Raw genomic sequence first — 15,245 nt, forward strand, 5'->3', positions numbered from 1 at the left:
AAAATCTGCCTCCTCTCCCACTCCCCCAACCCTCCCCCCCCCCCCCCCCCCCCGCCACCTGCTTTTATCTGGAAGAGAAGTGAAACCTTAACAAGTCTGGTATCCTGGATTTCAACTTCTGGCCCCTTCCTGAATCTTAGACCTTGAAGACAGGGTATCCTAGTCAAATAACTGTATAATTAGACTGTATAATTAATGAACAGGAGTGAAGTCCACTGAGCTTAGGGAAAGGGAGGGTAGAGGAGGGAGGTTGGACCTGACATCTAGAGCTCTTTTGTCTATGGTGAAGGCTCTTTAGCACCAGACTGAATGCAGGCCTCAAGAGAGGTTGAAAATCAGGACTGTATGTGAAATTGGTGATTCAGTTTTTAAAAAACCAATGCCCAGAATAACATGGATTTAAGGAAGCACATTAGTGGGGAGGGGGAGAAATGACCAGCTGTGGAAACCCCTGACTCCGTTATGCATCCAGACTTGGAAGAGGCTGGGTGCTGGGCCTGGCCCTATTCTTCTGGGCACAATAAGAGAACCCCTCACATACGGGAGAAATTCACCAGTTGTTCCAAGGCAAATTTTGCATCCTCCCTTTCCTTGGAAGGTTCTTGGCTCCCTCTGGAGGCTACAGACCTCCCCTGCAGGCCACTTCTCTTCAGAGAGGGCTTTACACACCCTGGTTAATTGTATAATTTGTTTATTTTGTTTGGAGAAGAAGTCTTGAGAGAGGACTAAAAATCATATCATAAGAGATAGATCCCATAGGAAAAAAACTTCTATTTTAAAAATAAATTATTCTCCAATAGGCTTTGATTTGTACCACTTCTTAGGGATTTTCAGACACTAATTTTTAGTGGGGGTTGAGAGGCAGTACATTCTGGAAGGAGGGTTGGGGTTCCTTAAATTTAACATCTTCTTCCCTGGTCATCTTGTGTTGTCCTGGGGTAGGAGACAGGAAGCCAGTGGCCTCTGATACCCTCGCTATTTCTAAGCCTCTTGGATTAGCAGGCTATTTTCACTTCCAGCCTCTCTCATCAGCAAGGAAGCAAGGAGGTCCTTAGGCCAGGTGGCAGTTAATCCTATGGAACCCAGGAAATGTGAGACAGGCGCCCTCCAGTGGGGATCTCCTAGGCAGGCTTCTTCGCCCACAAGTAATTTGGTATGCATCCTTTTTTTCTGAGTCATGTTCTTTCATTGCACTAAAGCTGTGTGGATAACCAAGGCCCTCACTGACACACAAACATGACCATTGGCCATGTGATGGGCTGAGTAGGCAGATGCAGGGACATAGGAAGCAGGAAGGTGAGTGAGATGGGAGAAAAGTTGGGGTCCTCCCCTCTGATGCTCCAGTGTGGTCCCTGGCCTCTGCTGGACTGGGGTCTTTGGCCAAGTCTCCAGCAAGGATCCTGATGGTGAAGTAAAGGTTCAGCCTGTCTGTGGGCTGGGGTTACCTTTGGGAGATGGGGAGGATAGCCTGGCCCGGTCCCTCTCACCACAGATCAGTGGTGCCTTGAAGGGGTCCTCAAGCAGGGGGGACCTGACAGGGGGGACATGGCAGAACAGTGGCCCTGACTGCAGGCTGGGCCACAGAAATGGGGTAGGAGGCTGTGGTGGGGATTTAGGAACCAAACCAGGACCCCAAAACAAGGGAGAGGGGAATGAACTATTAACTATTAATTCTGACAACTCATTTAGTGTCTTGGTGATTATGTAGATACCTGGGTAGGAGTGGTGGTGGGAGCAGAGAGGAGGGAGCTGGGGTTAACTCTCAGATCTCTGCCCTAATTTCAGGAGGGAGGGGTAGTTGTGTACAGGATGGGGTCCTGGGGGCAGGAGCAGACCTTATCCAGGTAAGGTGAGAGAAGGTGGAGGTGATGAGCTCATACTGGGACATCAAGAGCAAAATGGGCCTGTAGTCTTTCGGAACAGAGGCTGCTAGGCAGCTGTGGGTCACCTGGTTCTGCCACCAGAAGAGAAGCCTTTCCTTTTCCTTTTTCTCCAGCCTTCTGTCTCCAAGCAGGTAAGAGTGTAAGAGAGCTGGCTCAGGAACGCTGACCCTTTCCCTTTGGTCTGCATGGGACCCTCTGGGTCTGCTTCTCCCACTATAGACCCTCTCCCCAGGCTGAGCCCAGGACCTCTTCATGGTATGGTGGGAACATCAGGGTCTTTGGAGCCAGACAGATGTGGGTTCAAAGCTCACCTGCCCCTCGCCTGGATGTCTTGAGGGGAGCCTGGGCTGCACCCAGTATTTGATGGGCAGGCTGGGGGCTTGAGCTGGACAGTGGGCAGGAAAAAGGAGCTGGTCAGCAGGACCTCAGCCAAGGTCAGCCAGGGTGGCCTATGGAGGACGTTGCTGCCATCCCTGCTGAGTAGGGGCATGGCTATGCTGCCCTGCACATGGGGCACCTGGCTGCTGCTGCTGCCCAGCTATCACTTGTTTAAACATTCAACGTGTTTGGGGCTCCTGAGTGACTCAGTCAATTAAGCGTCTGACTGTTAGTATCAGCTCAGGTCACGATCTCATGGTTTGTGAGATCGAGCCACACATCAGGCTCTGTGCTGACAATGCAGAGCCTGCTTGGGATTCTTTCTCTCCCCCTCTCTCTCTGTTCCCCACCCCGCCCCCGCTTCTGTGCGTGCTCTCTCTCTCTCTCTCAAAATAAATAAATAAACATTAAAAAACCCATTCAACTTACTTAAACAGATTAAACATTCTTCATAGGAACTTCTGATTGGCCCAGAAAGAACCCTGTGCCCGTACCCTGCTGCCGGGAAGCTGGAAAAGTGAACTTGTGGTGTGTCCAGTTTGGTAGTGGGGAAATGGTGACAGGTGACATTGTCTGGGCACTGGATTAACCTTTTTCTTTTTTATAAATTTTTTTTTAACGTTTATTCATTTTTGAGACAGAGAGAGACAGAGCATGAATGGGGGAAGGTCAGAGAGAGAGGGAGACACAGAATCTGAAACAGGCTCCAGGCTCTGAGCTGTCAGCCCAGAGCCCGACGCGGAGCTCGAACTCACGGACCGCGAGATCATGACCTGAGCTGAAGTCGGACGCTCAACCAACTGAGCCACCCAGGCGCCCCTGGATTAACCTTTTTCATCTTCATAGCCCCAAAGGTGCTATTGTGGATCTCATTGTACATATGAGAAGACTGAAGCCTGGAGAGGCAAAGTGACTTGCCCTGAGTTCCATAGCTGGGAAGTAGCTGTCCTGGCCTATCCACCCAGACAGGGCTCCCAAATGCCTCACTGCTTCTTAGGGAGTCTGTTTCCCACAGGATCAGATGGGGAGCGATTCTCTGAACATTCAGAGGGTGTGCCTTTGCTGGGTGGCCTAAAGTAGGGTGAATGTCCGCTGTGCTGCCTATGTAAGCCCCTGTGAATTACTGAGCTTGACTGAGTGTCCACTGACTCCTGCAGAAATGATAAGAATGGTTGTGCAGTGCTCGCTTCGGCAGCACATGTACTGAAATGTCTGTCTATGGTACTGAGATTAGCGTGGACCCCGCACAGGAATGATATGCAAATTCGTGAGGTGTTCCATTAAAAAAAAATGGTTGTCTCTGCACTGTGAAGCCCAGAAGAGAGAAGTATGTCTGTCACCCACCCTAGGAGCTGCTCCACCCCTCCCCCTATTTAAGACCCATCGAGACCTTTGCCATCTGCAAACCCCACAACACCTAGCCTGATACCGTAAACAAACTAAACAGTCAACAAATGTCAGTGGTGCAAATCAAAGAAATCCAAGTGATATATAAGGAAAACCCGTGGGAAAAAAAATCAGCAATTGCTAATGATCACTAAGGTATGGTTAGGGACTCAAGGTACAATGTATCTTATTTTATTTTTGGAAGAATGCTGTATTTGAAAATAATAATACATGCTTATTATAAGGATTTAAGGAAAGAGAAGAGTTCAAATATTGTCCCTGGTTCTACCACCTAGAGGAACCATTGTTTGATGTAGGTGACCATCAGATAGCTATGAGTGTGTGTGTGGGGGGGGGGGGGGGGGGGTGGGGCGTGAACGGGAAGGAGGAGGGAGGAGAAAGAGCCCCTAGAATATAAGCATGTAGGGGCCTCACACATCTGCCTGGATGTTAATAGGTCTAATGAAGAAAAAGGTGAAATCCCAGTATATGTGATGCTGCTAGAATTCAATCATGCCCTTCGTGTTACTTGAATTTAGCAGAAGGGAAAGGACCCAGAACGCCTTGTATCAGAGCTTTCCTACTTCAGCAGGGTTGGTTCAAGGTTTTCCGGGTGGTGAACCTCCTAGATATTGGTGGTGACCCAGGAGTGTGCCATATTCCACAGCTCCCTGGAGCCTGGGGAGGGGGCTGGTGGAGCCAGGGCTGTGTAGTGAGATCAGCCCGGTGTCCTGGGGAAGTCGCCTGTGGCAGCTGCAGGCTGGACCCACCAGACAGCGAGGCCAGATGGCAGCGGTCCCTCATCCTCCCTCACTCAGACATCTTGGAGCCCGGGGCTCTGAGAGCACTGATTGGCAGGGTTGGGGATGTCCTTGCTGTAACGGCTTCATCCCCACTGTGACTTTGGGCAGAGTCCTGGAGGTCTCTCACTTTTGGGTCCCTGTTGATTCTAGTGGAGTAAGGTTGCCTAGCTCCCAGGGGCCAGCCAGTGGCTGCCTTCCTCCAGGTCATCCCGGGGCTTCCTGTCTCCTCCTGGGGCTTGCCCGGTTCTGGAGGAGATCTTGGGGTCTTCAGCCTTCTTGCCCTGTTAGGAGTGGGCTTGGTCAGCACAGCCAGTGCAGTGACAGACTGCCCTAGGCCAAGAAAGACAGGCACCCAGACCACCGCCCAGGGCCACTCTACCCTTAAACAGCAATGCTGCGTGTCTAAGTGCCGCATGACACCAGAGCTCACTTTGGGGGCCCTGGCGGAAGCCAGAGAACAAGGCCTTGGGCGGAACACATGAAGGGAAGACAGACTTGCTGCCAGATACTCACGTGCGTTCCTGCACCAGGCGCTGTGCTAAGCGATGGGCAGTGGGAGACGAGGGTGAGCACGATGGCTGCCACCCCTGAGGAGAATGCTGGGACAGAAATGATCCCAGGGCAGGAGGGAGAGGTGTTTTAATGGGGAAGATGCGGAGGCAGGGAGGGCAGAAGGGGGACAATGTGCTGGGGGAGTGGGGGTCCCTGACCTCTGGGCCTGCACTGTCCCACAGGGGATCCGCCGGCCGCAGGTGGCCCCTGAGCCCCAGACATGTGCGTGAGGAAGGGGAAGAAGCACTGTACGTGCAGACTACCTACCAGATTTCAAAGGCTCCGTGCAAAAACATCTCATTCACAATCATTTTTATATTGCTGAAATGATACTACTGTGGATATAGTAGGGCAAATAAATCACACTAGTAAAATACACGTCACCTGTTTCTTTTTACTTTTTAAGAAGGTGGCTACTAGAAAACGTAAAGTGACGTGAGTGCCGCAATCTGCGGCCCACGTCGTAGCTCTGTCGGATGGAGCTGCTCTAGGACCAGGGCTTGGCAATTAAGAAGCATGGGTAGGAGGTACATCTGACTTCGCCTCCCCAAAATAACTACTATGGAGGGGGTTGCCTCTGAGGGGTGAGCTGCCTGTCCCTATGTGCTCAGAGATGTTGGCAATGGTGAAGAGACCATTGGGTGAACTCCAAGGGTGCCTTCAACTCTAAGCCTACCGGGGCTCAGCAGGTCCCTTTTCTGAACCCGGAGGCCTCAGGCAGGACCACGTGCCGGAGTGCCCTTGGTGTGTGGCCTGGAGGTCCCACCCATCCTGGGGCTCCTCCTCGCCCTCAGCAGAGTGTGCTGGAGCATCTCCTTGGCTCTGGTGAGGGCTCCTTCAGCAGGGACAGCCACGTGGGGCACCACACCCACCCCTTCCCAGGAGCTGCCATCCACAGCCCCCACTGAGCGGGCCGTGGGGATGGTGATGTAGAGATGAGTGTCATCCACGTGGTAGGTTTGTGGTGACTGGCAGCCCCCGCTGGTCACTTCCCCGATGACCAGTGCCCGGCCCAGCTTCTTCATGATATAGGTAAACTCCTCCGCGGCGCCGGCTGTCAGCGCGCTGGTCAGAATGGCCACGTTCTTCTTGGAGCCGTAGCGTTCACCTGGAAGACAGAAGATGGGGAGTCCAGTCAGCACTCTGGGGCACCTGCCTTCTCCATACCGTGTGGACCCGCAAAGAGGAAGGCCTGGGATTTGGTTCTGTGGCCTTGTGTCCACATGCAGGGCATTCCTTTGTGAGCCCCAGTTCTGCAAGTGTCAAATGGGGCTACGAGCGTGTGCCCCACCCATCTCCAGTTTGTAAGGGCTTGACAGCTGCTTCACGCACTTCTGGCACTTTTATCTTTGAGTGACAGGAAAAGCCTTGACTCTCCCGAGGAAAGGATGTGCTTCCTCTTCATGAATCATAAGAATGCCTAACCTGCCAGATTCTCTTTTCACTTTGGACTCCCGGAAGACCCAAACTCGTGGCTTCACGACAACAGCCCTCTAGGGCAACGGTGTCCGATAGAAACACAACGTGACCCAGAAAGTGAGCCACAGATGTCGCTGCAAGTTTTCTAGGAGTCACATTAAACAAGAAAAAAAAAAAGCACAGATGACATGAATCTTAACCATATTTTATTTAACTCAACATATCCAAAACAAATTTGTCTCAAAAATGTAATCAGTAACATTGTGGAGATATTATACGTCTTTATTTTTCCATAAAAAGCCCGAAAATACCTGGCGTATATTTTACACCTGTCACATCCCAACTCATATGAGCCACATTTCAGTGCTCAGTGGCTGCATGTGGCAAGCGGCTCCCATACTGGACATCATTGCAATCTAGGACCCCATGCTCTTGCAGATTTGAGTCTGTTTGTAACTCCTGGTTTTGAATACTGTTTGAATTTACAGTTCACCCGGTTCTAATTTTTATTTACGTTTTGCAGTCTTTGTGAATGTGTGCCTTGGAATCTCCCTCGAATCCTTGTGTGATGAGGAAGTGTACAAATGAAAATTGTGGGGTGCTTTTCTGGTCATATGCACCCTTCCCCCCACCGCTCTCCCAGCCCCTTGTCAGATGGGAGCGCAGGTTTCTTGGTTTGTCATGCTGAGCAAGGGAGTCAGAGTGAGCCTATCACCCGTGACGGGGACCACGAGAGCCCTGGCTCTACAGAGCGTGGCGCCTGTGCAGGGCAGAGGCCCCATCAGAACCACAAACTTTATTCAGGCAGGTGTGCTGAGCTGCTGCTGACAGCTCAGGGAGGATGAGCACCAGCAACTCTGTGGGGTTTGGTGAAGGGCAAGGGTCCTTCTAATTCTGCCGTGCCTTGCATGCTGATGGTTGTCGTGGCCAGAACAGAGGGCATTTTGGTTTTAGAGAAACCGGCATTCAGATTTGGGCGCTTCCACTTATTAGCTGGGTGATGTTAGACAAGAGACTCGACCTAGTCAAGGCTCATCTAGAAAATAAGCATAATGGTAGCATTTTGTAGGGATTAAGAATCATATGTAAAAGTGCAGCGCATGCAGAGCTTTATATTCCATTTACTGTTACTTTTCCCTGGACCCAAGCTGTCTTTCCCTGATTTTCCAGAAGCTTCTAGAATGAGAACAGGAAAGGGAAAGCATCTGTACATACCTGCGAGCCGGGTGTGGGTCCAGAGCTCACTGACAGAGTTGTTGGGCCGGCTGTAGATTTTGTCCAACAGAATTGGAGGACCTTCATCAAAGAAGTAGGAGCACAGGGCAGAGATGGAGGAGGTGGGGCCACCGATGTTGAACCTAAGGGAAGGGAAGTGGGGGTCATTGGGGCAGAGCTCACAGGGAGGCCCTCGGTTCCCCTCTGGGAGCCTGGGACCTTTGCCCTGAGGAGGACACTAATTCCAGGCAGCCTCCCTGTCCCATCCTTCTCCTGCAGAATTCTGTGGTTGGCATTTCCCAGAGTACAAGTCTCTTGAGAAATTTCAAAACACTGGTGCCATACCTGCCCTTTCTGATCACATATTAATACATTATGTGATACATATTGTGTCCATTACATTAAAGGCTCTGACAAGTCCTGCAGTCATGAACTTGCTGATAGATTTTCCTCATTAACTGACCATGGACTGCTCTCCACACCCATGCTGCCTGTGAGGACACTGCTTTCCCAGCTGCATTCTCTATAATTTCATAAGACCCACTGGGCATTTTTGTTCAGGTCTCCTAATGAGCTGCTACTTAGTATAGCCGAGTGCTCAGAGTTGTGGAACCACACTGGTTGGGGAGTGGAAGAGTGGGGGAGGGGACAACCTGTGCCTGTCCTAGGACGTTCGGATTTGCCCTGTTATGTGAACTCTTTGGGACCCTGTCTCCTCATCTGTGAATAAGAAGTGTGGGCTGGTGATATGATAGGATTCTCTTCTGGTTGAAGGTCTAGGGTGGCCCAGCTGGGTTTAGGGCCTTTGACGTCAGTGTCTGAAACTCCAAACCTCAGGTTAGAAGGGTCTGGAAGCATTCTGTAGGCTGGGCCACTTCCTCTTTTACAAATGTAGCCACAGAGCCCTGGGAGAGGTTTTGGAGAACAAGCCTCTGAGATCTGGAGCCCTCTAGTGACAGACAAGAACCACAGCTGAGCTGCAGACAAGCAAGTCGTGACTTGGCCAATTCTGGCAGCCTGTCTCCTGCAGCTGCAAAGTGGGGTTCTGTATCCTGGGGGAGCAGCCTGCCCTTCCCTGTGTCCATGGAGGCAGGGGCCTGGTCGCTGGGGGTGGGTGTTCTTCCACCCACTCCAGGAGGGAGGTCTCTACCTAAAAGCGTCCCTCCACCAGCCATTCTGTGATGCAAAGAATTCTTTTTGCCACAATAGTGGCTTATTCTCAAATTCTCTCGGGGACTCTGGCTTTCCAATTCTCATGGTCAGGGTGGTCACGGGCTGACTTTGTATGACATAAGAGGCACAATGCAGGTGGTGGCCTAGCTAGCTGTCCCAAACATGACTGATCACCAGAATCACCCGGGGTGATGCCTTTCAAATACACAGATGACTGGGCCTCACCCCGGAGCTTTAGATTCAGTAGGGTCACGTTAAGCCCCCAGAATCTGTTTTTAAAGTCTCCCTTCCCCCTCTCTCTCCGCTGAGTCCTATGGCCAGGCAAGTTTGGAAACCACAGGAGTAGCCCAGTGATTCTCAGCCTGGAATTAACACTGGGATCATCTGAGGAGCTTAGAAAGATCACCGATGTTGGGGTCCCCCACGGCCGATTACGCCAGAACCCCTGGGTTGGCTGGCCAGAGACCTCTGCCCCCCCAGCCACTGACCTCATGTCAATGATCATGGCATCCGTGTGCACGATCTTCTTCCAAACATGCTCCACCAGCAGCTCTGACACCTGGGTGAGCAGCTCACAGTCCCCAAACGTGTCAAACCTCAAGTAGCCAAGGTTGTCCTCAAACACATTAGTATGAAAGGAAAACTTGATCAGGTCCTCAAAGACTTCAGGGGAAGGGATCTGAAAAAAATGGGTGGGGGTCCAGCTCAGTGTCAGCAGAGGAGCAGATGTTACAGCTCAGGAAACCGGGCACCACAGTTTTCCTTTATACGTGAAAGATATTGAGGGTATGGAAGGGAATTAACATTTCTGAAGAAGGTTTCCGATGGAGCGCCTAGGAGGTTATGTGGGTGGTGGGCCTAGGATGTGGACCCAAATGAGGTTGGCAGACTCCTTACAGAGAACGTTCATGCATGTCAACCCCACACCGCGGTGTCCAGAGCTGCAAGGCCCAGGCGTGGTCTCCACTCTGACTCCCCTGACCTCACCAGATACCTCCTGATGGTTCTGAGTTCATCTTCTTCCCTAGGGCTGGGAGGGAAGACATTAGCTAGCTCCTGGGCCCCTGAACCTTTAGAAGGGGGTTTGGCCCTGTGCTGAGCACATTGCAGCCCTTACCATCACCATGAGGGCACCCTATAGCATCCCCATCCTTTCAATGAGGACACTGAAGCACAGAGTGATTAAGTAACTTGCCCAAGGTCACACAGCCAGTAGGTGGTGGAACCAGAAGCTGAATCCATATGTGACTCCAAACCATGAATCCTGGCGATGCTGGAAAGGAGTGGGTCCTCGATTTGGAATCTGGTGGCCCTGTGAGTCTAGCACAGTGCTGGCACATTCTAGGCTCCCCCAACATGTTTTGTGCCTCATCTTCTCTCTCCAAGACTGCTAGAAGGACACAGGCTCTGTGGGCCGGAATGTTAACTGGGACACCCAGCCTCCAGGGTCTGCTTTGCCCTTAGTCACAAGCTCTTCAGCCATGGGTCACACTCCTCTGCACCCCTCTGGGTTTCCATTTCTCTTTTTGTAAAACAGGGATGATGATTCTGCACTAGATGCTTCTGGTGCCCTTGGCCCTCCTCTGATTTTTGCTACAACTGCCCCTCGCCTGACAGGGCCTTGCCTCCAGCACACCCCTACATCTTTCCATTCTCGATTTCAGGACCTTCTCCAAGCTGCCTCAGAGTTTGAGAGAGTTCATGTCCCCAGGGGGACCTTTAGCCAAAGAAGGACAGGAACTGCTGTGTCCCGTCTGTAGATGGACAGCTCCGGGAAGCCTTCCCCACTCTTGTTAGGGTTCCATCGGAATTTTAGGAAGCAACAGCTTCCATAATGCCCTTACCCATCAGCTTTTCCTCCTTTCCTATCCCATTCTCCCTGCCTCCTCACTCCTGCTTCAAAGACGGCCTCCCACCTGAACTGCCTGCATCCTAGACCTCCTTTCAAGGGACCCCGAGACAAATGCTGCCCTGACTACTTGTGACTCTGCCACAAAATCACAGAGGATAAACGACGTGGAGAGATGTTGTAAATGCTGCTTCCCGATGAAGCTCTTAGCTTATGGGAGTGCTTGATGAATGCATGGCCACTGGTCTAGAGAACTTCTCTCTCATCCACCCAGCAGCAAAACTCCTCAACCTTGATTTACCTTTTCAGTGTTTTCCCCAAATGCCATTGCCGGCTTTGAATATACTGACCACAATAGCCTTGCTCGGAATTTCCCATCCAGCTGGCCCTTGGACCAGACTGCACGCCCACCAAGTGCAGCTCCTTCCGGATGCTTTGCATCGTGGGAGGGGAGGAGAAGGCAGGGGGTGCCTGACCACTGCCATGATTCTCCAGGCTGTGCACCATCAGCACCCCTGACCATGCCACAGCCTGTGTCTAGGCTCCATGCTTTAGCTCTGAGACAACTGTGAGGCCAAGACCTCTGCCTGCTCCTCTCTCTCCATCTGAAACCCCCCGAGGCGGGCAGGTGGTGAGAATGAACACAAACCCCGCATTTCCAGGGGACGAAACCGTAGTGACCTCTCATGACCTGACCTTTCCGCCAACACTGATGATGAGAAGTGCTGCAAACATTTGCCTTCCACCCCGCCAAGAGTGCCACTCCTTCTATACCAGGGGTTTTCAAACTGAGTCCTCATGGGTTATCGGTGCTCTACAGAGGTGCTCAGGGACACCAGAAGGAGAAGGGATGACAGGATGAGAGGAAGGGAAAGACGTGACTAATGAGAACTTAAACACAAAAACGAGTCTGGAAGCGATTGCCCGGCACCGTGCACAGAGCCCTGGATGTGCAGACAACCGGTCGGCTCATTGCTGGGACTGTGCTAGGCTCAGTCTCCCTTGTGTCTCACCTGCATGGGCACAATCCCAGGAATGCGGTCCTTGGCATCCTCGGGGATATGGGCTGTCTTCAGGTGTGGGTCTCCGGACAGCATCTGCAGATCGGCCCCCAGCATCTCAGCCAAGGCCCGTTCTGAGGTCACCCTTGAATAGCGGCTCTGCATACGGCTCAGTTTGGCCGCCATCTTGGCCCCCAGTTCAGGGGAGGCATAGTTATCGGCTACCAGCTTCCCAGTTGTCTGCAGCACAGTGGGCACCTTGGCCCGCAGGGCCACTATGTCCCGGGCTGTGGAGAGGGCCTCACTCATGGGCACGGTGATGTCGGGCTCCACCCCAGCCAGGTCCCAGGCTTCGCCTGTGCTGGCACTCAGGGCCATCTGCGTGGGCATGGAGGCGTATAAGGGGCTGCTGCCCACCTGGTAGATGCCCACAGAGAGTGCCCCTCCAGCTGTGGGCTCCCCAATGATGGTGGCCCGCTGCAGGTCCTGCATGGTGTGAGCAAACGCCTCAGCTGCCGACCCGCTGATGTGGCTCATCAGGATGTAGAGGTCTTTGTGGGGGCCGTAGCGCTTGCCAGCCACCTGGGGCAGCGTCCACACTTCCGTGACCCTCGAGGTCGCCCTGTCAAAGACAGAGTAGAGGTGCTGGCGGGGCTCCGCTTCAAAGAAGTAGGAGCAGAGCAGCGGCACAGCCGTGGAGTAGCTACCAGGGTTGTAGCGCAGGTCGACAACCAGCGCGGCCGTGTCCACCAGCCTCTGCCACACTAGCTGCACCAGCTGTGGCCCGATGGCCTTCACCGTCTCCAGCTCGGCCATGGCGTCGAAACGCAGGTAACCCAGCTGGCCAGGCAGCACCTCTGTTTTAAACAGGGCTTCGATGAGGTAGGAGACCTCCTCTGGGGAGGGCACGACAGGGGGTGGGGGGGGCGCCTCCTCGGCCACCATCTCACCGGGGCTGTGGAACACCAGCAGACGGTGGTCCCCAGACATCTCCTGCAGGTCGGCCGTGAGCTGGGAGGCCAGTGACTCCAGGTCCACGGCAGTGCGGTAGGCCCCCTCGGCCAGCTTGGCTCGAAGCAGGGCACTGGTCTGCCCGATGACCTCTGGCCGTGCATAGTGAGCCTCGACCAGGTGCCCTGTGCCCTCCACCAGGGCCTCCAGGCTGCGGTGGAACTCCAGCACCTCCTGGGCCCTGTCCAGGGCTTCCTCGGCCAGCACGATGGCGTCGGGCACCACGCCACCTCCCAACCAGCACTCGCCGTGGTTGTCAATGAAGGTGAGCACGGGCACGGTGAGCACCAGGCCACCCTCCGGCGTCTCCAGCAGGGGCACCGTACAGGTGTGCAGCAGGCTACCCGCGGTGATCTCGCCCACCAGCGTGGCCCAGCCCAGCGACTGCATGAGGAAGGCCAGCTCCTCAGCCGCGGTGGCAGTGCGGTGGCTGGTGAGCAGGTACACGCCGCGCTGGGTGGGGTAGCCCCGGCCCAGCAGCTCCATGCGGCTGAAGTGCTCCTGCGTGATGTTGGTGCGGCGGTCATAGGTGGTGAAGAGGCGCACAGAGCCGTTGTTGGGGCCCTGGAAGTAAGACAGTAGCAGGGGCACAGCAGAGGACGGCCCCCCGGGGTTCTGGCGCAGGTCCACGATGAGGTGCTCCGTGCCCTGTAGGGGAGCCCACACCTGGCGCACAATGTAGGGACTTAGCACCTCCAACACAGAGGCATCGGCGAAGCTGTCAAAGCGGAGGTAGCCCACGTTGCCCGGTAGCACCGACACCTGAAACATAGAGACCACCAGGGCCTGCCGGGCAGCCTCGGCTCCGGGCACCGTGGGGACTACCTCCGGAGGCTCGTCCTCGCCAACCTCGGGCCCAGAAGAGGCGTCCTTGGCCCTCACGGCCCGCACCAGGAGCCTGGGGTCCTCAGACACAGTCTGTAGGCCAGCGTTGAGTTTGGTGACCAGGTCCTCCTCCGAGACTACTGCGGAGAAGTCCATGTTGGCCAGGTGGTGCAGCAGGCTGGGCACACGGTCCACCAGGGTGTAGTAGGTCTGCAGCGCCTCCTGCAGGCGCCGGACAACTCCTGGCAGGGCCCGGCGCAGAGTGAGGATGGCCAGGGCTTTCTCTAGGGCCTGCTCGGCTGGTGTCCCCACACAGGGCAGCACCCCACTGCCCTCCCATGTCTGGCTGCCCCCTCCCAGGGGCCCTAGGGACCTGGACACGGGCACGGTGAGGAAGAAGTCAGACTGGCCTATCCTCAGCTTCTGGAGGTCCAGGGCACCCCCCACAGTCCGCTCACCCACCACGATGGCCCTGCGCATCTGCTTGAGGATGTAAGTGATGTCCTCAGCCACACCCCCAGTGTGGCCGCTGGTGAGGACCACCACATCCTTGTCGGCACTGTACCTTTCTCCCAGCACCTGGGGCAAGGTCCAGATCTCAGTGGTCGTATTGGAGGGACGGTCATAGATGGTATCCACGTGCAGGACCGTGTTCCCTGGGTGCAGGTAGGAGATGACGTAGGGGATGCCAGAAACGTGGCCCCCGGTGCAGTGCCGGAGGTCCAGCACCAAGGCAGAGGTGCCCATGAGCTTCCTCCAGACGCTGGCCACCAGGAAGCCCCCCAGCTTGCTCACCACCTCCTGGCTTGGGATGTCGTCCACACGCAGATAGCCCACATTGCCCTCCAGAACCTCGTGGCGGATGCCCTTCTGCAGCCGGGCAAGCATTTCCTCTTTTGTGAGGTTGGTGAGTGCTGGGGCTTGCCGGGGAGCCTCAAGGGTGCTGGGCTCGTATGAAATGACCAGGCGAGGGTCGTTCAAGGAGCTCTGCACCCCAGTCGTCAGCACATGGGCCAGAGTCTGAGGGTCCGAGATGGCGAGGATCTCACGACTCTTGATGGCCTGCTCGATGGCTTCCTGCATCCCTATCAGGTTCTCTGGGAAGCAGTAGTTATCCAGGAGGACCTTGGCCATGTCCAGCACCAGGCTTGGCTGGAACAGGTGTGTGGGGCCAGCCAGGCCACAGAGCAGCATGGACAAGAGCAGGGCCCATTCTCTCGTCATGGGGATCCAGAAGGAGAGCTGGCTCCCAAGCAAAAGCTCCCTTGACTGTGCGTAAGGCCACAGCACTGCCCTGTGCGGCTGCCTTCCTCCCTCGTCCTTCTCAGCGGGTGGACAGAAGGTCCGGGGCTAAACTCGGGAGTTGGGGTGCGGCTTCCAGCTCCAGTAAGCCTTTAATCCTGTCTAATTCAAGCGCATCAGCCCTGGGGACTGGGGAGAAGGGCCCGAAGTGGTTTGACCCAGAAGGTATGTTGGATCTCATGCTACTGTGCTATCTCTGTGTATAGTAATCTGAATAACCACCGTTTATTTGCAGTTCCTGCCGCATGCCGGACTCCATGCTTCATGCTTCACACAAGGTGACAGTTTTCACCAGAGCCTTGCAAAATAGAGCTGTTAACCTGCTGGAAATAGCATCTTCCCACTACACTGGGTGATCCATGCCTCTGGAATTAGGTAGAGCTCACTGGAGGCCCGGCTCCGCGACTCACTGCTCTGTGGCCTTAGGGAAGTATCTTACTTATTGTGT

The 15,245-nt window shown here is 54.3% G+C and overlaps 1 protein-coding gene across 2 annotated transcripts; it reads right to left on the reverse strand.

Moving 5' to 3' along the window:
- Positions 1–5,376: 5,376 nt before the first annotated feature.
- RBP3 (retinol binding protein 3) lies at positions 5,377–14,839 on the reverse strand. Of its 2 annotated transcripts, none has more exons than XM_025918239.2 (4): positions 11,672–14,839; positions 9,298–9,488; positions 7,637–7,779; positions 5,377–6,110 (listed from the first exon to the last, which is right to left on the reverse strand). In XM_025918239.2, exons 1-4 carry the CDS (start codon positions 14,717–14,719, stop codon positions 5,716–5,718), a joined length of 3,777 nt encoding a protein of 1,258 aa, XP_025774024.2. In that variant the 5' UTR covers positions 14,720–14,839; the 3' UTR covers positions 5,377–5,715. The 2 variants fall into 2 exon arrangements, with proteins under 2 accessions (XP_025774024.2, XP_086536338.1); XM_086680212.1 differs by lacking the exon at positions 5,377–6,110 and adding an exon at positions 6,611–7,457.
- Between the last annotated feature and the right edge of the window lie 406 nt (positions 14,840–15,245).

This window comes from Puma concolor, chromosome D2 (genome assembly GCF_028749965.1).
Source record: "Puma concolor isolate L17-30 chromosome D2, mPumCon1.1.hap2, whole genome shotgun sequence".
NCBI classification, from domain to species: Eukaryota; Metazoa; Chordata; class Mammalia; order Carnivora; family Felidae; genus Puma; species Puma concolor.

What these genes read in the sequence shown, in the direction of transcription:
- RBP3 (XM_025918239.2), bottom strand. Translation starts at nt 14,719, where the DNA reads ATGACGAGAGAATGGGCCCTGCTCTTGTCCATGCTGCTCTGTGGCCTG. An exon ending in GCCATGATCATTGACATGAG is followed by an intron (nt 7,780 to 9,297) that starts GTCAGTGGCTGG and finishes CCCTTCCCTTAG; the next exon opens with GTTCAACATCGGTGGCCCCA. An exon ending in GACCCACACCCGGCTCGCAG is followed by an intron (nt 6,111 to 7,636) that starts GTATGTACAGAT and finishes TCTGTCTTCCAG; the next exon opens with GTGAACGCTACGGCTCCAAG.